Source organism: Salvelinus namaycush, chromosome 4 (assembly GCF_016432855.1).
Source record: "Salvelinus namaycush isolate Seneca chromosome 4, SaNama_1.0, whole genome shotgun sequence".
Taxonomy (NCBI): Eukaryota; Metazoa; Chordata; class Actinopteri; order Salmoniformes; family Salmonidae; genus Salvelinus; species Salvelinus namaycush.
Window position 1 is genome coordinate 52,118,263 of NC_052310.1, and position 23,615 is coordinate 52,141,877.

General features: G+C 42.3%; 1 protein-coding gene across 3 annotated transcripts in view; it reads left to right on the forward strand.

The window, feature by feature from the left end:
* The window catches only part of rtn4a (reticulon 4a), a 33,242-nt gene that overhangs the window by 4,235 nt on the left and 5,392 nt on the right, over positions 1-23,615 (forward strand). Inside the window, exons 1-3 of one of the 3 annotated variants that reach the window (XM_038991974.1) lie at positions 14,295-14,544; positions 18,849-19,056; positions 22,239-22,377. In XM_038991974.1, coding sequence (XP_038847902.1) covers positions 14,484-14,544; positions 18,849-19,056; positions 22,239-22,377 — 408 coding nt within the window. In that variant the 5' untranslated portion in view covers positions 14,295-14,483. Of the gene's footprint in view, positions 1-14,294; positions 14,545-17,276; positions 17,346-18,848; positions 19,057-22,238; positions 22,378-23,615 lie in introns of those variants that run through there. The other 2 variants (XM_038991975.1, XM_038991973.1) reach the window with 2 other exon arrangements.

The window sequence follows — 23,615 nt, forward strand, 5'->3', positions numbered from 1 at the left end:
ATGACCAGAGAAAGTGAGAAAATTATTTGATATTAAAATAGACATTACATTTTTACATTTAAGTCATTTAGCAGACGCTCTTATCCAGAGCGACTTACAAATTGGAAAGTTCATACATATTCATCCTGGTCCCCCCGTGGGAATTGAACCCTGGTCCCCCCGTGGGAATTGAACCCACAACCCTGGCGTTGCAAGCGCCATGCTCTACCAACTGAGCCACACGGGACATGACATGATATTAAAATAGCTACTAATAATAAAAATGCAGGGCTATCGATACACTTTGCTATTCATTGCGGCGTGAGTGGAAAGTAGGGAGAAGCGCCTTTTGTAATGGTGTTGAATATAAACAGTGGCGGTGTTGAATAAAAACTTAGACATGAACGCACTCCTAAAAACAGCATCTCTTTGCTGTATTCTTTGACAGTCTCACTCTGGTCAGGGTTTTAAAACTTTGCTGTGGCCGGGGTAGTGGAAGCTGTAGGCACAACGATTTGACCTATCCGATTGGCCGACACAGTAGGCACTTGATTAAGCCCCATATCTCCCAGTCCGCAGAGGTGTAGTTTGTCCAGATGTAAAGCTAAGCAAAAATGACAACTGAATAATTAAAATACAGAGCTGTATTGTATACATAAAAGGTGAAATTATTTTATACAATCGCTCAGAGAACAGGATTATTTGACACCCCTGTTTTCAATACCTCACCTTGTGAGGATAATGGCACTGAGGCTTTAAATAAAATATTGTATGAGTTGGAGAACACATTGGGAGCGATCTTAGACCATTCCTCCTTTCAGATCCTTTGTCTGCGCTTATGGATTGCCCTCTTAAATTCTACTGAGCTAACATATGGAATTGTTTTAAGATGGTTATACCAAGGATCAATTAGCTATTAGAATTTTAGGACCCCTTTTTAGGTATCAAATACATTATTGGATAAAAATATAGATTTTTTTTGCCTTTACTACTAAAGCCCATAGTAATGGATTGAATAACGCATTCATAGATGGCAAAGGACAGTCAAACACACATGAGAAACAAGGTTTTGAACTGGCCTAAATCTAGGAGAAACAAAAAACTACCAAACAGAAGTTGGCACATCAACAGTACCGACTTCAGCCGAGTCTCCTGAAACTTGTGGATAGGGATGCAAACTAGTCACCTTTTGACAAAGTTCGCCATTTTGAATCCAAAATAGGTTACCTACATGATTTGTGTAGCTCCAATGAGAAGTTTTGGGGGGGGGCGATGACTTTGGATCACTACTGGCTGTAAGCGAACGAGAGATTTGCATTTGGAGCAATACTGGCTGTATCCAAGGCTCAGCCAATCGTTCACATAACAGAAGCAGCACGCGACTGAAGAGACAACCAATTTGCTAGTTACGTCATCAGCGCACGCTCTGGGAAGACGGCGGGAGAGTGGAAAGGCAGTTTGTGCTTCCCCTGAACGATAACGACGAGGTAGGTGAGAAGCCTGACCACGGAGACGGGTGTGAGAAGGTGATGACGTGTACTCCATGAGCTGTAACTGAAAAACAACTGGCATTTGGAAAGTTTGAGGTGAGGGTGGTGGAACAAGTATTCTTAAGGATCTTGCTGGCTGGCTCGAATTCTCCGTTAGCTAGCCAGAGAAATGTTGAGCCACGTTAGCCAACTTATCTGATCAAATAATGTTGTTTATGGTGTGAAAAGTAGCTGGTTAATAAAGTCAGTTAGCGCATCTGATGTTGTAACGTTACCTAACGTTAGTAACCTAACCAGTTCGCTATTGTATTAACTGGTAATGTTATATGACTCCTTGCCGTTCCACAAGTTATAACGCGTTAGTTGATTACCGGACCCTGGCAATCTGTGTGAAATGTTATCTCTAACGAACTAACTACTATCTGTGAGCTAATGTTTTCCCTCTACAGTGTATGGTTAATTTTCAGAATGAGAGAACTAGGTGAAAATGAGGCGTTGCTTGTTAAACAGTTAAGTGTAGCTGGGCCTGGCTTAAGCTGGATGCCACTATAGAGGTGAAAGGAACACCACACAGTTTCCTTTCTCACTTTTTCAATACAGTGGATAAAAAGGGGTATGCTAGGTGCTCTCTCTGCCTGAAAGAGATCAATTATGCCAACAAAGGGTATCATGATCTGCTGGCACATTGTAGAACAGATGTCCACAGGCAGAAAGTGTATAATGTGCAGTGTAGCCCAAAGATATTGCTTTTGTTGTGTTGAACTTGACAGTAACACGTGAGGGGGGATTATTACATTTTTACTCAGTGAATGTTATTTTTGCACATATGTAGCATTGTGCATAGTGGCCACTATAATAGAGTAAAAAATAGAATGCCTGTTTGTTTCATTCCAGTTCTATGTAAGATGTTTCCCCCCCCCCCCCAAGTGCTCCATTTAGGTTGTGTGTGTGTGTGGAATGGCCGCAAGCATTCTATTGTAAAGGCTGTCCATGGCTAACTGCAATATTAGTGTATTTTTTTTTCTCAAGACTTGTCATTTTGCAGTGAAGTCTAGGCAACAAATAACATTGGATTGCTTTCTTTACATTTTTTAGCTGTGAGTTAGGTTCACATTAACCACGTTTTATTTTACACACAGAGACTGGTTACGTAGATCATATTCTATGTTAAAACCTGCATTTCCCCCTAGCAGGGATTTTCTTTTTTACATGTTTCAGTGTGGGAAAATAGTCACCTTTTTGGGCCCGCACCAGTTTGTATCCCTGGTGGGGGTCGTAGAGCAAAACGTAGAACACCATTATGTTCGTCAGTCTCCCCTTATAGTTTGTAAGTCAAACTGTTCGGAAGCTACAGACGTTTACGTGAGCAGAGTACTTGGCCATATACAAGGGGTACTGAGTCGACGTGCAGGGGTACAAGGTACTTGGGGTAGCTAGGTACATATAACTAGGAATAAAGTGACCGAAAATGCATATGCTGCTACTGTTTACTGAGTCAAAGCTAGTACAAAAGGGTCAATGCAGATAGGCCGGGTAGTGTAGTACTATAGAGCTACTGTAGAAATTGTTCAGGTTCCAGACTTGGTCCATCGGTACTGCTTGCCGTGCGGTAGCAGAGAGCAGTCTGACTTGGGTGACTGGAGTCAATTGACAGGTTTTGGGCTTTCCTCAAATTGAAGAGGGCAGTCTAAGTGTAGACTAAGGGTTCTGTAGGGCGGAATGGTCTAAGATCATTCCCAATGTGTTCTCCAACTCATTAAACATTTTAGAAAAAGGCTGTGCCATTGTCCTCGGAAGGTGAGGTATTGACAACAGGGTTGTGAATAATTTTGACCTCTACCTTTTTTGTTGTTGAAAAAAATGACTTGTTAAACACAACCTCTTTCTTTGTATTAGTATTTTAGTATACAATATAGCTCCGTATTTGAAATATTTATTTTAGTCATTTTTGTTCATCTTTGACAAAGGTATCAATAGTTTCGGAACCCACTATGTGGGTGTAGATGTTCCCCCCACTATCTCCGGAGGTTGTGTGGCAGATCTCTTCAAGAGATTTGAATCTAGATCCATCTGTTTACACTACAGAAGCATCTCTCCTGGACCTAGTTTGTTGTCAAAGTAGTGTAGAGGCCCCATGTTAGGGTCTGTTTCACACTGTTGAAGTGTTAATTGTTTTCTCAGCTGCTGGCATTGTCCACTTCACACTGTGCTACTGTCTCTTTTTCAGATGACAATTTTCTTCCTTCTGCTGCGCCTCAACCTCTGATGCAATTCCCAAAAGGCAAGTTCTTTTTCCTGGCTGCCTTTGCCCTCCTGCATCTTCTCTTTAATTTCATGCCTTTTATACCTTAATTACATTTTGGCTGATATGCATGCGAAGTTTGTTAAAGGCCCAAATGCAGCTATTTTTATAGTAATGTCAAATTTCTTGGTAGCAATTATGTACCTTACTGTAATAGTTTCCAATTGTAAAAAAATAAATAAACCAATTGCCTTTTTAGCTACATTTACCACCTGGGGATGTCACCAGGCAAGCTGAAATTCCACCCATGATTAGAAGGTCCTGTGTAAATCGTTTATTCAACCAGCAACTATCAGGAAATAACACTGATCAAATTTGTTCACACTTTTACAGTGTTCATTTTTATCAGCTATTGTACAATATGATATAAAACACAGGATAACTGCACTTGGCCTTTAATAATATTTTACATTGCTTTTGCATTTAAGTAATTTAAAAGAAAGACTAACATTGTTTGTATGATCCTATAATGTGAATCCCTGTGATAAGTCCACTTACAGTAGAGAAGATAGAAGACTAACTTTACAGTTAAAAGTTTAGGTGATGATTCCCCTCATTGATTGCTCCCATAATTGGTTTAGCATCTTTTGGCATGCCAGTTGATAACTCTGAGATCACTGATGGGAAACACCACCTCAACTCTGCAGACTGCTGGCAGGGCATGCCAGGCATGGCTTGCTAGCGCTGAAGGAATGGAGTGTGTCTTGATGTATTGCATTTTCCCTCTTTACTCAAGAACTTGGGCAGAAGGGTGATTCCCCTGCTCCCATCTTCCCCCTCTCTCGCCTTCACTCTCCCGACTCTCTGGAAGACCTCTCTTTGTCAGAGAGTCCAAATCCAACATCTGCTCCATTGGGCTTCTCTTCTTGGCCTTCTACTGAGCCCCCCAAAATACTGACCAAGGATATGCCTTGGGATGAAGAGGGTAACACCAGATTAGGATTTAGTAAGAGTGATGAGGATATTGTGAAAGGGTTAGAAACTGCTACCTACACTCAAAGTAAATATAAAAAAAATTGCCCTGAGAGCGATGTAGGGTCCAAGTCTCTGTGTGGAGACAGTGGAGTGGTCTCTCCTGAAGAGCAGCTTTGTAGCTCAGTCAGGTCTACTACTCCTTCCCAGTCCCCCAATAATCCCCTGATGACTCCTGAATCTGACATTGCACCTGCCTCCTCTAACCCAACAGAGCACTGGGATTCTCCATTCTTAGCTTCTCAAGACAACCCCAGGGCCTCCATGGATACGTTTACCAAAGACTCAGCATCCAGAGGCTCCTCTGGGTATGAGCCAGATATGCTTGGCCAATCAGATGATGACTTAATGTTTAAGGTGAAGAAGAATCCATTCCAGGGCTTCTCCCCTGTAGCAGATGCTGGGTTCTCCCATCTTGGGGATATGACCTCTGACAGCCAGGCAGCTAAAATGTCTGAGTCCCACCCCAGACCTGGTTCAGTATGGCCGGGCTGAAGACTCACAAGATGGCAGCCCACCATCATATTATGATGAAACAAAAACGTATGAGTCTGTCAAGATGGCTGCGGACTCGCTCATGGAGCCATTCAATCAGTTCTCAACCACCCCAAAAGAGAGCGTGGACTCTACACTTCCATCTCTTCCAGATATCTTAAAGCCCTTCCCTCTGAACCCTGACAAAGTGGACTCGGGCTCTTCTGAAGGAAGCACTGAGCCAAGCCCTGCTCCTATCCGGAAGATGGTTGAGTCACCCACTGTCCCTGTGTCGGCCACAAATCCCTTTGCTTTCGATTCCAAAGCTTTACTGCTGAAGGAGCTGACTGAGGAGACTGAAGCAAGGCTAGCTGTGAAGGTGAAGGCTGAAGATGAAGGCTTTAGTGCCTTTGACCTCGTAAAGGAGGCAGAGCCTACACCCCATAGCAAAGCACCTGTCCAGATAGAACAAAAAGATTGGATGTTTTCCAGTCAAGATTCACCTCAAATTGTGAACAAATTAGAGCCTCTTAATTTCCAGACAAGAAAGACCCCTGAAGATTCTGATTCTGAGAGTCCGTCAGCAGACTCCCTGTCCCCTGTTCTGGAGGCAATGGCCAAGAATCCTGCAAGTTTCCAGGTGGAGTCTGAGAAGAATGACATGAAAGTGGAAGAGGCAGCAGAGGATATCTCTGAGCCGGAAGTGTCCTCTGAAGAGTTTGAGTTCATCGAGAGGCCCCTCAGGGGTGTAATCGATGAGTTTCTAGAAGCATTAGATAGCTCCAAGTTTGCGAAGGCAACAGAGTTTAGCATGGATGAAAATGACATGTGCTTAGGGCTGACGGATGTGGCGTCTGCAAATCTAGTCCCAGAAGTTCAGGAAGAATCTCCTAGTCAGCGCTCTTACCTCCTACTCACCCAGAAGGTTAAGTCAGACCTGGAGAAGGATGATACCAAAGGTCCCACCTCAAAGGCCCCTCTCATCCACTCACCTGTTCGCAAACCGGAGTTGCTCGCTAAGGACACAGGACCGGAGTTGCTCGCTAAGGACAAAATGGATCAGATGCCCAACCTGAGTGCTGAAGCAGGTAATTTCCACATGGAAGTTCACCAACAGTTTTTTGTTTTTGTTTTTATTGGTGCATCATTTTACTCTCCTTGGTTGTCATTTCCCTTTTTCCCCCCATAAGTTTTCACTTTTTCATCACCTTTCTCCTCTGCATTGTCCCTATTTTTATAGCATAAAAAAAAAAACATTTACAATTGGGTGCATGTGTTGGCATGATTTTGTTTTCATGATATTGGTTTTCATATTTTCTTAATTTTTGTGTTTTTGAATCCATCCTATTGATGTAGTAAGTAATGAATTTCTCTTGACTTCTCTGTGCAGAAACATAATACAAATGTGCAATGGGGGGGTGTTACAAAGAGATTATGTTAAAATTACATTGACACCACACAGTCCATTTTATAGGAAGTGACCTAGCAATGTATAATCCCATACCTCATTAAGCTATACAGTGCCTTCAAAGTATTCACACCCCTTGACTTTTCCCACATTTTGTTACAGCCTGAATAAACAATTTATTAAATAGAGATTTTATTTGTCACTGACCTACACACAATGACCCATAATGTCAAAGTGGAATTATTCTTTTTGAAATGTATACTTATTAATAGAAAATTAGGCTGAAATATCTTGAGTCAATAAGTATTCAAGCCCTTTTATGTCAACCCTAAATAAGTTCAGGAGTACTATTTTGCTTAAGTTGCGTGTTTAACATGATTTTTGAATGACTACCTTCTATCTGTACCCCATACATACAATTATCTGTAAGGTCCCTCTGTCGAGCAAGGAATTTCACACAGATTCAACCATAAAGACCAGGGAGGTTTTCACATGCCTCGCAAAGAAGTGTACTTATTGGTAGATGGGTAAAAATAAAAAAGCAGACATTGAATATCCCCTTGAGCATGGTGAAGTTATTAATTACACTTTAGATGGTGTCGCAATACAACCAGTCACTACAAAAATACAGACGTCCTTCCAAACTCCATTGCCGGAGATGAACAAAACCACTCAGGGATTTCACCATGAGAACAGTGATGAGGATGGATCAACAAGTGTTTACACTCCACAATACTAACCTAATTGACAGTGACAAGGAAGCCTGTAAAGAATATAAATATTCAAAAACATGCATCCTGTTAGCAACATGGTACTAACGTAATATTGCAAAAAATGTGGCTCAACTATTCACTTTTTGTTGTGAATACAAAGTTATGTTTAGGGCAAATACAATGCATTACTGAGTACGACTCCATATTTTCAAGCATAGTGGAGGCTGCCTCATGATATGGGTATGCATGTAATCGTTAAGGACTGGGGAGTTTTTCAGGATAAAAAAGAAAGGGAATGGAGTTAAGCACAGGCAAAGTCTTAGAGGTAAACCTAGTTGTCTGCTTTCCACCAGACACTTTCAGCAGGACAATAACCTAAAACACAAGGCCAAATCTAGTCTGGAGTTGCTTACCAAGAAGACAGTGAATGTTGCAGAGTTAACGTTTTGACTTAAATCTACTTGAAATCTATGGCAAGACCAATGATCAACAACCAATTTGACAGAGCTTGAAGAATTTAGAAAATAATAATGGGCAAATGTTGCACAATCCAGGTGTGGAAAGCTCTTAGAGACTTACCCAGAAAGACTCTCAGCTGTAATTTCTGCCAAAGGTGCTTCTACGAAGTATTGACACAGGGTTCTGTATGTAAATGAGATTTAGTTTTCAATACATCTGCTAAAATGTCTAAACATGTTTTCACTTTGTCATTATGGTATTGTGTGTAGATGGGTGAGGATCTATTTCATCCATTTTGAATTCCGGCTGTAACGCAACTAAATGTGGAGTAAGTCCAGGGGTTTTGTGCTTACATTTCAGCCGTGTAGTAATATTTAAATGCCTATCATTATTCATAGACATGCAGTATATCTTATGAACACCCTTTTTCTTTTTTTTCATAATACGCCTGGCTAGAAAATTAGCTGATCTACAATTAAATGTTTGATTCTTGCCAATTGGTTTGAATGGTACCACAGGGCCTGGTAAAAACTGCCTCCCATAGGAACAGTGTGGCAGTTAGCAGGCCTGACTGTCTTGCTTACACCCACAGTGATTTTAGTTTGCTCAGAGTTTTTCTTTATGGAATTAGATTATCTCTGTAAACTGTGGATTGCTGATGCTGTGTGTTGCCCAATGAGAGGGTTTGAAGCCACTGGTCGGCCATATTGGCACTCCCCAGAAGAAACATTCCTCCATAGAAATTAATGTAATTCTAGTGTTTCAATTCAATGTCTCAATGACACAATTACATGTATTTAAGTGGGGACAGTAAATCAAATTGAATTTGTCATTTTTATTTCACTTTTATTTAACCAGGTTGAGAATAAGTTCTCATTTACAATTGCGACCTGGCCAAGATAAAGCAAAGCAGTTCGACACATACAACAACAGAGTTACACATGGAGTAAAACAAACATACAGTCAATAATACAGTAGAAAAATATGTCTCTATACAATGTGAGCAAATGAGGTAAGGGAGGTAAAGCAAAAAAAAAGGCCATGGTGGTGAAGTAAATACAATATAGCAAGTAAAACACTGGAGTGGAAGAATGTGCAAAGTAGAAATAATGGGGTGCAAAGGAGCTAAATAAATAAATACAGTAGGGGAAGAGGTAGTTGTTTGGGCAAAATTATAGATGGGCTATGTACAGGTGCAGTAATCTGTGAGCTGCTCTGACAGCTGGTGCTTAAAGCTAGTGAGGGATATAAGTGTTTCCAGTTTCAGAAATTTTTGTAGTTCGTTCCAGTCATTGGCAGCAGAGAACTGGAAGGAGAGGCGGCCAAAGGAGGAATTGGCTTTGGGGGTGACCAGAGAGCTATACCTGCTGGAGCGCGTGCTACAGGTGGGTGCTGCTATGGTGACCAGCGAGCTGAGATAAGGGGGGACTTTACCTAGCAGGGTCTTGTAGATGACCTGGAGCCAGTGGGTCTGGCGACGAATATGAAGCGTGGCCCAGCCAACGAGACCGTATAGGTCGCAGTGGTGGGTAGTATATGGGGCTTTGGTGACAAAACGGATGGCACTGTGATAGACTGCATCCAATTTATTGAGTAGGGTATTGGAGGCTATTTTGTATCCTCGTCGAGGATCGGTAGGATGGTCAGTTTTACGAGGGTATGTTTGGCAGCATGAGTGAAGGATGCTTTGTTGCGAAATAGGAATCCAATTCTAGATTTAACTTTGGATTGGAGATGTTTGATGTGAGTCTGGAAGGAGAGTTTACAGTCTAACCAGACACCTAGAATATGTGGACAACTACAAATACCTAAGTCAGAACTGTCCAGAGTAGTGATGCTGGATGGGCGGGCAGTTGCAGGCAGCGATCAGTTGAATAGCATGCATTTAGTTTTACTTGTATTTAAGAGCAGTTGGAGGCCACGGAAGGAGAGTTGTATGGCATTGAGGCTCGTCTCGAGGGTTGATAAGTGTCCAAAGAAGGGCCAGAAGTATACAGAATGGTGTCGTCTGCGTAGAGGTGGATCAGAGACTGACCTGCAGCGAGAGCGACATCATTGATGTATACAGAGAAGAGAGTCGGCCTAAGAATTTAACCCTGTGGCACCCCCATAGAGACTGCCAGAGGCCCGGACAACAGGCCCTCCGATTTGACACACTGAACTCAGAAGTAGTTGGTGAACCAGGCGAGGCAATCATTTGAGAAACCAAGGTTATCGAGTCTGCCGATGAGGATGTGGTGATTGACAGAGTCGAAAGCCTTGGCCAGGTCAATGAATACAGCTGCACAGTAATGTTTCTTATCGATGGCGGTTAAGATATCGTTTAGGACCTTAAGCGTGGCTGAGGTGCACCCATGACCAGCTCTGAAACCAGATTGCATAGCGGAGAAGGTGCGGTGGGATTCGAAATGGTCGGTAATCTGTTTGTTGACTTGGCTTTCCAAGACCTTAGAAAGGCAGGGTAGGATAGATATAGGTCTGTAGCAGTTTGGGTCAAGCGTGTCCCCCCCTTTGAAGAGGGGGATGACCGCAGCTGCTTTCCAATCTTTGGGAATCTCAGACGACAAGAAAGAGGATGAACAGGCTAGTAATAGGGGTTGCAACAATTTCGGCAGATCATTTTTAGAAAGAAAGGGTCCAGATTGTCTAGCCCGGCTGATTTGTAGGGGTCCAGATTTTGCAGCTCTTTCAGAACATCAGCTGATTGGATTTGGGAGAAGGAGAAATGGGGAAGGCTTGGGCGAGTTGCTGTGGGGGGCGCAGTGCTGTTGACCGGGGTAGGCAGGTGGAAAGCATGGCCAGCCGTAGAAAAATGCTTATTGAAATTCTCAATTATAGTGGATTTATCGGTGGTGACAGTGTTTCCTGTCCTCAGTGCTGGGAGGAGGTGTTCTTATTCTCCATGGACTTTACAGTGTCCCAGAACTTTTTTGAGTTTGTGTTGCAGGAAGCAAATTTCTGCTTGAAAAAGCTAGCCTTGGCTTTTCTAACTGCCTGTGTATTTTGGTTTCTAACTTCCCTGAAAAGTTGCATATCACGGGGGCTGTTCGATGCTTATGCAGAACGCCATAGGATGTTTTTGTGTTGGTTAAGGGCAGTCAGGTCTGGAGAGAACCAAGGGCTATATCTGTTCCGGGTTCTAAATTTCTTGAATGGGGCATGCTTATTTAAGATGGTGGGGAAGGCATTTAAAAAAATTAAATATCAAGCATCCTCTACTGACGGGATGAGGTCAATATCCTTCCAGGATACCCGGGCCAGGTCGATTAGAAAGGCCTGCTCGCTGACGTGTTTCAGGGAGCGTTTGACAGTGATGAGTGGAGGTCGTTTGACCGCTGACCCATTACGGATGCAGGCAATGAGGCAGTGATCGCTGAGATCTTGGTTGAAAACAGCAGAGGTGTATTTAGAGGGCAAGTTGGTTAGGATGATATCTATGAGGGTGCCCGTGTTTACGGCTTTGGGGTGGTACATGGTAGGTTCATTGATAATTTGTGTGAGATTGAGGGCATCAAGCTTAGATTGTATGATGGCTGGGGTGTTAAGCATGTCCCAGTTTAGGTCACCTAGCAGTACGAGCTCTGAAGATAGATGGGGGGGCAATCAGTTCACATATGGTGTCCAGAGCACAGCTGGGGGCAGTGGCTGGTCTATAGCAGGCGGCAACGGTGAGACTTGTTTTTAGAGGTGGATTTTTAAAAGTAGACGTTAAAATTGTTTGGGTACAGACCTGGATAGTAGGACAGAACTCTGCAGGCTATCTCTGCAGTAGATTGCAACACCGCCCCCTTTGGGCATTCTATCTTGTCTGAAAATGTTGTAGTTAGGGATGGAGATTTCAGCGTTTTTGGTGGTCTTCCTAAGCCAGGATTCAGACACGGCCGGGTTGGCGGAGTGTGCTAAAGCAGTGAATAAAACAAACTTAGGGAGGAGTCTTCTTATGTTAACATGCATGAAACCAAGGCTTTTACTGTTACATAAGTCATCAAAAGAGCGCCTGGGGAATAGGAGTGGAACTAGGCACTGCAGGGCCTGGATTCACCTCTGCATCACCAGCTATGAGAATTGGTCGTCTAGGACGTCTGGAACAGAATAAAAGGAGCAGGTTTTTGGGGCGATTTAAAATAGCTTCAAGGTATGGTAGGATGTGAATACAGTGGAGGTAAACCTAGGCATTGAGTGATGAGAGAGAGATTGTCTCTAGAAACATCATTGAAACCAGGTGATGTCATCGCATGTGTGTATTTATATATATATATATATCAAGACAAGACAAGACAAGACAAGACAAGACCAAAGGACGTCTGACTGCTATGCCATCTTGGAAATGTAAAGGACGTCTGACTGCTATGCCATCTTGGAAATGTAAAGTGCTGAATACAACAAGTGTAGACCTGGGGGGGGGGGGGCAGCAAATGCAAATATTCTGGGTAGCCATTTTATTAGATGTTCAAGAGTCATATGGCTTGGGGGTAGAAGCTGTTTAGAAGCCTCTTGGACCTAGACTTGGTGCTCCGGTACCGCTTGCTGTGCGGTAGCAGAGAGAACAGTCTATGACTATGGTGGCTGGAGTCTTTGACAATTGTTAGGGCCTTCCTCTGACACTGCCTGGTATAGAGGTGGATAACAGGAAGCTTGGCCCAGTGATATACTGGGCTGCACGCTCTACCCTCTAGTGCCTTGCGGTCGGAGGCCGAGCAGTTGCCATACCAGGCAGTGACGCAACCAGTCAGGATGCTCTCGATGGTGCACTTGAAGAACCTTTTGAGGATCTGAGGACCCATGCCAAACATTTAGATCTTTCAAAATTATACTTTAAGGAAAATGTTTTAATGTACTATTTACAAATATGCATTAAGGCGTCTAATGGAGTGAATGTGGCAAAAACTGTGTGTACATACATACATACATACATACATGTGTGTATATACACATCTTCCCCTCCCTGGGTCCATTTATTTAGTTTTTGTTAAAAAAAATCCTAGCACTGCACAGCTGACTCAATTAACCAGCTCATCAAGCTTTTGATTATTTGAATCAGCTGTGTAGTGCTAGGGCAAAAACAATACATGCACCCATGAAGTTTGGGAAACCCTGATGGTGTGTCATTGATATCACCAAACTCTACTGTCTGGTTTTAGCCCTGGCTGAAAATAACAACTAGAGATATGAAACTGTACACCACCTTGTAGGCCCCATTTGCCTTTTGAGTTCCCATGTCCAGATAAACCTTACCCAGCTCAGTGAAAAGGGCAGTGTTGTAGCGAAAAATGTCCATATGTTTGGAAGGCTTACTGCACTGGGGCAGTGGCCTTCAGATTTAGTGTTTTATTTTGGTATTTTTGCATGACTGTTAGGTTAAAGGCTTTCATTTTAAGTATTTTTACAATGAATGGCTTAGTTTTACCTTGCTGGTTATTCACACCGAGGCACATCAGTAGAGTGCAGATATTTATCTGATTGGGACATTCCTTTGAGCAAGGCTGGCTGACACACAGACAGTGTGTGAGGAATCGCCCAATAAAAAGGCTCTGCCTGCATTGCGACACCAGCCGATGAAGAATAGAGCTTGTCAGCAAGTGTTCCCTTATTTGTTCGACTCGAAATGCAATACCATCAAACATCACCCCTGCCCTATCTCATTCGCAAAACCCCCTTAGTGAGATTGCAGGTTGTTTTGAATCCACAGAACTGTAGTAACTGACCACTGTATAATTAATTAGTCACCCATAGTCTTCAGTAGGACTACACCCATATGCTACAAAATGTACCTTGCACGGTACCTCCCATTTATCTAAATGACTCCAGCTGTAGTTCTGAGTGAATATACTTTTGTCAACTCTCTAAATAACTTGCTGAAAACACTTAACGCAATATAAATTATTTGAAACAAGAATGAGGAAACCTAGGCAGACTTAAGTGAAATTAGTGAGGTGCCCTCTAGTGGACTAATACAACAATCACCATTTTCTTATGCGATTTAAGACTGACTACTGATGAGGGTTGATTTGGTGACGACCAAATCATAATTGTTTGGCTGATTTTGATATGGTACACTGTTTGTGAAGATGGATTTTGACTCTGATCAACAGAATAATATTACATTCATAATTTAAGCGCAGTAATGGTCCGATTGGATGTCTGATGCTTTCCAGAGCATGGAGGTTAGATTTGAGGTTTTTGTTTTAATGTTACTTACCAACTTTTGGAGGCAATTCAGAGGGCATTTAAAATTAAGTCACAGTACACACTAGTGTCATTTTAAAGGTAGTGGGATAGTCTGTACTTGTAGTTCCTACAGAGACCGTTGGGTGGAGTCACCTACTCGCTGCTTTGTCATCCATGTGGGGATGAGAGGGAGGGGAAAAGCACATGTACATTTGCGCAAGGGGAGGGGGAGTATCAGACGGAGGTAGGGGGAGTGAGTTAGATGGGGAAGTTGCTGCGTCAGTGCTTTAGCCGTTCTAGGTGCCAGCAGACAGTCAGCTGACCTCAGTCCTACAGCCTGAGAGGAAGAGAAAAGGGGGAGGGAGGTAGAGAGAGCAGTAGTACTGCAGTCATCTCACAGGAGGAAGGTTTGGTTGTCCACTATCTTCTACCTCGGTCCCCGCACCCCACCCGCCTCCAGCCAAACACACCGCATGCTGTCTGGAATGCCCTGCTGATACCTACACAGTGGCTCTATCATGGAAAACGGGAAAACGGAAAATGGAGACACCCAGCCTCCACCACAGTGGAAAGACAAGGGTATTCCTCTTATTTTACTGTTATTTTTTTGTAGTTATTGCTGGGTTCTCTAGATGTATGTGAAATTAAAAGTAGTCCATTTGTTTTTAGAGGGTGGTTATTAAACAATGCACAGGTATTGTGGACATTCATAGTATGTAATTGGTAATCACTCTGGTAGTTGAGTGGGTTGTTTTGATATTGCTTGTCCCATCCAGCCATGCATGCCATTTGCTCTGAATGTGTAGCCATCCGTAAATTAATAAGATTGTTGGTAACCAGTGAAACTGTTAATGCCACACAAAAAAATCTAAAAGTTTCTCTGGATTTCTAATGTGTAATACACTATCCTAGCAGAAACTTTGGTAAGGGTAGCACTGACAGGAGGAAGTCTGTCCAAAGGTGCATGGTGGGAGGGGTGTTGGGCTAAAGTGACAAGTGTAATAGATGTCTAATGATTCCATGCTGCCTGGAGTTGACTCACGACTGCCTGGTCCGGTGCACCAGGGGTCTCTAACCCCTGTGACAAATTCTGCTGAATGCAGGACCAACCTTCAGCCCTACAGTCTGCTGACTAGGCTTTATAAAGGTGTATAAGTCCATTGTTCAGCATGTGCAAAAAAAAGTGTGTGCATAGTGGTTAAGAGCGTTGGGCAAGTAACCGAATGGTCGCTGGTTTGTATCCCTGAGTTGACTAGGTGAAAAATCTCTGTGCCCTTTAGTAAGGCACTTAACCCTAATTGCTCCTATAAGTCGTTCTGGATAAGCATGTCTGCTAAATTACAAATGTGTGTATGTATGGATTCACACTGAGCCTATGGCAAGCACCAGAGGAGCCATGTGGCTTATGGCAGAAGAGGTCTTCTGGTGTTTTCCAGGCCCAGTTGTAGCCATCTGCTTTCAGCTCAGACGGGACATTGTGAGGCTCAGGCAACCAATGGCACTGCTGGGACATCCTGCTGATTTGTCATGTGTGCTATTGCCGTTGCATCATTCTGGGATGCAGCATGGCAATTGGCACACATTGCAACAAAGGGCATTGTGCTTAAAGGGCCCCTGTCAACTTTATTTGACTAAATGGTATGTCATCCATTTCAGCAACTACCATCTGGCTGAGTGCTCCGTTGAGCATGACCGGCACTTGGATAGGGTATGGGTGTAGTAGACTACCAGCCTGAGTCACTCCAGTGACTAAGCAGTATTGGGCTGAGAGATTGTCTACATTAGTCTGTAACATTATGTATTAAAACATTAAAGGATGAGGGGCAGATGGCAGTGACATAACACTAAAGGGGCCAAAAAAAGTGTATAGCTGGGCAATGATGATGAAGTAGGATGTTTTCTGGCGTGCCCCATAATTAGTTTTAACAGGTAAGCATATTGTTAGATTATTTTAACTGGACATGATATGATGCATGGATTTCCATCCGACATGTGTTCTGATGTAAGAGTTTGAAGAGGACTCTTTCTGGCTAGGGCATTAAGGCTATGAACTCACTACCAGACAATTGTATTGGTTAAATATTGACCTACAGCTTCACATGGCTGTATGAAAGGCTTCCAATACATTGCAAATTGCCTGTGGTGGTCAGTTTACATTTGTTGGAATTGATATTTATTAAAATGTCTTTGTAATAAACTCCTGATTTTAGATTTGACCAGTTGTCAGTCATAATGATGCACTGTTGTGTTATATTGGTTAAGCTGGTCAACATTTGCAGTTAACGTTATGACTAACATTTTCCACACCACCTACTCCCCCATTTCCAATATTTTCATTCCGTTTTGAAACCAAATGACTATTACTACAAAGCTCTACCAGTCTTCCCACGAATAGTAGAAAAGCTCATTCTCATATTTGCATTGGGCACGTATTGAAACTTAAAACATAATTAGAAAGGGCTGAGGCGCTGCGCATAACGCTTCGAACACACCGACTGCGTCATTGCATCACTGCTGCATAACATTTTGCGCAGCTAGGCAACTATACTGATGCAGGTACCTTTTGCAAATGGTCGCATGCGGTTGGACACATGGAGGAGAGAATCATTTTCGCAGTATCCTCAAAACCGTGTCTTTTTGACACAACTGCTGACAGCTACAGGGACATAAACACAAAAAATGCTGCTTGGAGACAAGTGTCCACGATAGTAGGATTGCCAGGTCAGTTTAGTAGTGAGCTTGTGCTAGATGTGGCTAGTTAGCGTTAGCTAGCTAGCTAACCTAGCCAATGAGGTGTGTGTGAAAGAAATAGTCATACCACCTTCCTCAACGTTGGTCTCATTGTTGAAAGAGCCTACTCTGCCTATCTTGACTATTTATTATTGCATTTCGCTCCAAAACTGCATTTTGGAGGGAAATTATATTATAGGCTCTCACAATTAATTTGAGGATGTCATCGAATAAATAATATACTTGGCAAATAAATGAATAAAAAATGTAAAGAAATTATGCAATCAAACTGTTTTTATGTAATCCCAAATTTTTACTGAATGTGTGCAAAAAAAAAATCTACATTAATATTTTGCTACTTTCTGTCAAGTCCACTCATACAATTTGATGCATACGTTCGATTTATCGAACGTATGCACCACACAGAACGCACTGCAACTGCCTCTGCAACGCAATGCTGCAAGGCAAATGCAGCGTTCCATTGGAAATGAATGTACTTCTGGTGTATCGAAACGCAATGACGCAGTCGGTGTGTTCGAAGCGTTAATGAGTGGATCTTAAATGTACCTAGCAGGAAGTGAACACCCTTTCGCGCAGCTGAGCTAGTTAAGTGCTGGATGCTAGGAGGCTCAAGATGGATGCCGAACGGGGTAAGTGTTGTCATTCTCATGTGTACGATGCTGCCTTTACATATCACATTTATATTCGATTGTATCGCCTTTGAATTAACCAATTTGCCTTACCGACGTTACGGTGTGAGGCGAATGGGTAGGAATTGAGCTGTGCATGGCGCTATGCAGAGGCCCAGCTAGGTCAAACTGGACATTTTATCGTGATGGGGCTACGCTGAGAACTACATGGCGTCAGACTCATGTACGATTCAGTCATTTTCCTGTTTATCCATCTACCCCCGTGGATATTAAAGTGTTTACATGAAGGAGATGTATACGGAAGGACATTATTAAAACATGCCATGTTATTAGCTAACTATATGATGAGATTAGCGCAGTTGATATGCCTGGGCTATTTTTAGTTCCCACACATGCTAGTTCATGCTTACCATATGTACCGTAGACAGACTGAAAGGACGACCCCACCCCCTTCACGGTTGCACGTTAGTTATTATTGCTAGCAACATTTTAAACAAAGGGTCCTGGTGACGCAAATGTTGGGGCTAGCTATTAGTAACTGGCTAATATGCTAGCGAACTACCTATATTTAAACGCGATGTAGCCGAGCTATCCAGTTAAGCTAGCAGCTAACATTGGCGTTTGGGAGAAATTAAAAGCTTAGCGTCACCGCCTAAAAAGACACCCCACGAGCGTGGTCCATAAAGGGTCTGACATGATTCCTCACGAGAAGCATTCTTGTGATTTGACAGTGAAGTGTGTCCCTAGGCTGGCTAAAATGGCTTATGCTTCTTTTGATTCTGCTCCTGCGGTGCCTTTAGGCATTTTACCTGTTAACTATATGATCATCAATCACAATAATGCATCAGTCGTTGCTTTGGTATGAATCGCTTGATACGATTATCTATTTGGCAGAAACCTGTACAATTTTGGTTTTCAACTATATAAGCTCATTCATTACTTAAGCAATTTGAAATCTGGTAGCCTGCCAAGTCATTGCACATTGAAGACTCGAGCAATGCCCGCTTGCTGGCTAGCCTACGTTTTGAAATGCGTCTGCCAGTAGGAAATGGATGTCTCACATCTAATATTGTACACTGACGTGCTAGGAATTGCTGGTGAAACACAAGCATGGGTCTGTCCTGCCCCTAGCTGTCTGTGACCGGGTGGGGGTTGGCTAACGATCTTAAAAAATAACAGGTTTTAGGCCCGTGCCATGGCTATGAATGGACCTGGACCTAGGTGCATTACCTGCAGTGGTATACTGGTATTCCAACAGTAAACGAAACATGTCAGCTGTAGGGAACACCAGGGATTCCCGTTTTAGTGAAGTAGTGTGGCTAGTAGCTAATTATCTGCAGACAAATAATTAAGCAAATTAAATCGTTAATTTTTTCATAGTTTTATCCCTTCTCATTCCACCCCCACATCACCACCATAATCTCTTATTTTAATGTGTTGAAAAGAAGCACACTTAGTTTTTGTGTCCTGCAGCTATCTGACCCTGTTCTCTCTCTCCTGCAGTGGTAGAGCTCCTGTACTGGCGTGATGTCAAGACTTCTGGCGTGGTGTTTGGCGCTGGCCTCTCTCTGCTGCTCTCCCTGACACTTTGCAGCATTGTCAGCGTCTCGTCCTACATCGCTCTGGCGCTCCTCTCCGTCACCATTTGCTTCAGGATATACAAGGGGATCCTGCAGGCCATCCAGAAGTCTGATGAAGGGCACCCATTCAAGTTAGTAACCCACTTCTTAACATCAGTGGTGGAAAAAGTACCCAATTGTCATACTTGAGTAAAAGTAAATATACCTGAATAGAAAATTAGTTGTGACAGTCACCAAGTAAAGTACTACTTGAGTAAAATTATGAAAGTATTTGGGTTTAAATATACTTCATCCAAAGTAAAATGTAATTGCAAAAATATACTAAAGTATAAATGTCAAACCAAACGGCACAATTTTCTTTCTTTTTTGAGTCAACGGCACACTCAAACATTAAAACATTATTTACAAATTATCGTTTGTTTAGTGAGTCTACCAAATCAGAGGCGGTATGGATGACCAGTGGTCTGCTCTTGCTGAAAGTGTGTGAATTGGACCATTTTCCTGTCCAATTAGGCATTCAAAATGTAGGAAGTACTTTTGGGTGTCAGGGAAAATGTATGGAGTAAAAGGTACATTTATTTTCTTTAGGAATGTGGTGAAGTAAAAGATGTCAAATATAAATAGTGAAGTACAGATACTTTAAACTGCTAAAGTGGTATTTTTGCTTAAGTACGTTACACCACTGCTCAACATACACCATGATGTATTGCAGAAAAAATCCATATATTCTATTATATACATCATGCATGCATTAGCCTCAGCTGCTCTCTGGACTATCTCTTGTTCCAAAATCGCAGATTAAGATTCCTATACAGCAGAGTAACCTTGGCATCTCACATACAATTCCAATAGCCCAGCCATGTGGGCCAGTAGAAGAATGTAAGGCCATGGAACAGTGATCACTGTTCCAAGGCAGTGTTCCTGAAGTGTGCATCTTTTTTGCGATTATTCCATTTAGTCACTTCAGGAATTGAATTGAAGATAAATGACTGAATTGAAACTACACATGTTTTATCAATCATGCAATTTGAACATGATTATCCAGCTACTGGCTAATTTAAATTGGAGTAAAATATTGGCCTGATTAGACGATTGGGTTGCAGAAGTAGATGTATTCCCAGTCAAGGAGGGAGAAAGGGACATGTCTCTTATTTGAGTAAACATTGTGACTCTGTCGCACATAGAGCTGCTACTCTGGTTATCCCCATTCCTGGCAGTGGCTTAAAGCCTTATGAATTCTCACTAACCACTCATTAACATTGAATTATCTTGGTTTAAGATTACAGGGAATGTGACTGGTTCTCAGAAAATCATAACTAAGCCGGTCAAGCGTGGTTCTTGGCTTTGCTTTCTAAGAAATCAATCTGACGTGCAAAAAGGCCATCCACTCTCCTCGACAACCTGTAGGCTTCAGAGGGTATTGTAGACCCCTCGCCCATGTTTTGTGAATAACCTCGACACTAAGAAACAATTTAATTGTATTTGTTGCGTATACATTTTGCCGATGTTGCAGGTATGGCGAAACACTTATGTTCCTAGCTCTAACAGTGCACTAATAACAATACATGCAAATAAAAAAAGAATAGAAATATTAGAACAAGCAATGTCAGTCTGTAATGTATATGATGGTGTGTAGACATTATGGACACTATATTAATAGAAAAGAGGTGTACAGCAGTAGTTTAGGATGAGCCTTGACTAGAATAGTGTCGTGACTTTACTTTCATTAATCTGATGACTGTTATCTAATCAACTATGTTTAATTGTTACCCGGTTAAATTAATAATTTAACAATTAACTCATTAGGATATGGGGCACCACGGGAGCGGCTCTTTAAAGAGTTACAATCTCCCGAATCAACTCTAAAGGTCTTTACCTATCACATCCATAAACAGTTAACTTATTAATCATAACCTCGTATCATATCATCATTCTGAACAGTCGTAACCTTGCATCTGCAAAAACCCCAGCCTTATGATTCAGTACTACATAAATTGGTTTATTTACGAACTAAATGATAACACAGGATAAACATACACACTTAATACATTAGAAACGTGTCCCTAGCAGACTGACAACAAAATGGCTGCTTGTTACAAAAGACATGGAGGTCGAGAGAGGGACAGACATTTAACATTGTTACATTTAGAAACTACTCTCACTTATACTTTGCACACAACGCCACCCGCTTGGAGTAAAAAATCATGAATGTATTTACGTGAAAATCCTTGGTTTCTCTCGGTAGACAGGGCCTTGGAAAGGATGTTGGACCTCTTCGCTTGTAAGGCTCTGATTGTGCGAAAGGGGTCCCCACCAGTCTTCTACTGTTCTCCTCTGCAGTCGTCCGATATCCGGTGACTTGTCGTGTAATCCTGAACAGAACTACAGATTTTATTCTACTTCCATTCGCTCTGGAAGATGTTTCTTTGAAGATAATTCCAATGGGGTGATGAGAGTAGTGTAATACGATGATTTGAACACAGTAATGGAATGGTCCCACTTAAATGTGCTTTTCTAGATACTTTACTGAGGATAAGCTAATCAGCCGTACCAGTGATTGTCCGGGAGGTGACTATCGTCTCTACCTTGTGTTGAGATTGAGTTCCAACCACTTTAAATGTGAGCTGCAGCGCCACGTCTCTCTGGTCTGATGTGTAAATTCTTAACCCATTTTATACAGTTTATTCAAAAGGCCGGGTCTGTCAGGCTGACACGTTCTCTGACCTCACTCATGGGTGTGGCTAGTCACTGCAAAGTTGATGTAGAACTCTATGGCTCCTAAAATCATGTCCCTCAACAAACACACTTTTCATATTTCATGCACAACACAAGATGGACACTTCAGTGTATACTTTTCAAGTTACAGTATTTCCTTTAACAATTTTAATGACATCACAAAATAACTGAAACGTCACCAGTGTTCTCCAGATCGCCTCTGACCATTCCCCACGTTCTTTGTTAGAAATATTGTTCCAGTATTCGCTTTAGAATGTGTTAGTTTCCTCTGGAAAAGGTCTGTAACAGGCTCTTTCCTGTGGTGAAAATTGGAGAGGGAGATGCTGAAAGTTCTCCTTGATTTACAACCGGGTGTGAGGTGTTAACCCCCCACCCCCCCTTATGTGGCTGAAAGGGTCTGGTTGGAATTGTTCATTGCAACGCTGATCTGACCTATTTGGATCCTCACAGGACAGTCATGACAACAGTTTATACATATGTGGGTTAACTCCATTGTTGAATGATAACACACCTTGTTTAGATTCAGGATTTGTCTTGCAATATACATAGGCCCAGCTCATGTTTTGTGGTGTTGCAGGCTGTACCTGGATCAGGATGTGGGTCTGTCAGAGGAAACTGTCCATAAGTACAGCGACTGTGCTCTGGCACGGTTCAACACAACAGTCATAGAGCTACGTCGCCTCTTTCTTGTTGAAGACCTGGTGGATTCCCTCAAGGTAAGAATGCAAATGAAGATTTAAGCATGTAGGCTAACCTCCTGCATGGAAATATGGTGCTTGTTTAGGATAGGCTACATATTTTAGTATTAATTATATATTTTTAGTTGCTATTACTCAGTCTAGGGGGAATTTGACTTAACCTTATGGGAATGTTCAGGTTCAACCCCCCTAATAGCTACTGAAAACATTTGCCCTTAATTCTATGGTTGCGTACACATGTAAAAAGTTTGAGCCTTTCATTTTGTCCATGTACAGTCAGGCAGAAGTAGGTGACCCTCATTGTCTTAAGGGGGAAACAGCCTTGTAGAGAAGAGCAGCTGTTGAGAGCTATGAAGTTTCTACATGTCTGTCAACACCTTCCAGTTCAACCCCTGCCCTGTCTACTGCTAAGGCCACTCCAGACCCCTCCTCCCTGCATGCCCTGGCCCCTCTCTCTCCCCTCCCTCTTTGGTTCTAGCCTGGCCTCTTTTGTTAGAGGGTACAGTAAATTAGACCTCTGCCCATTCAAGAGCCATCAGCTACATTGATTTAGGATTATTAAGATTCATCAAGAGTGTCATCTATTTAGTCTGTGCCCTGTGGGCGGAGTGAAATGGTGACCTGGTGAACTTCTGCCAAATGTCGCAAATATACCAAATAAGGCACCACCATTGCCTTATTTATACATTTGGGACAAGGCTATAAATGGTTGTTGATATTTTGATTCCAGGTCAGATTCTGTTTCTTTACTAATTGATAATTGTCTGTCTACCTTGGATATCACTGTATAAGGATGCATGTGATCCTGGATTACAACTGCGGAGTGCCTAACATGTGAACATACCTAAGCTCCGTAGGAAGGAAAATGCAACATTTTGAGTGAAATTGTCATAGAACGGCTTTGCACCTCTGTCACTCGGTTGCCATAGTTCTCAGCGTTCTACAGATGCCTCAGCATATTGATGTCTGACAGATGGTTAATGCCAAGTCTTTCAGAACAGCGGCTTATGACTTCGTCAAATCTACGCGAATGGTCTGTAAATACGTTGACATTGCTAAAGTAGACTAATTAGTAGAAAACAACTTTGCCATCATGATGTCGTTAAGTTTACGATAGATGGCAATGTTGCCATGCGCTAGCAGAGCTCATCAGAAATGGCTAACAATGCCAACATTAGCTAGGTAGAATGTCGGCGCTCTCCCCTCAATCTTAGCTGAAGTTGTACTGCATCTAAAGTCTCTGGAGACATCACAAT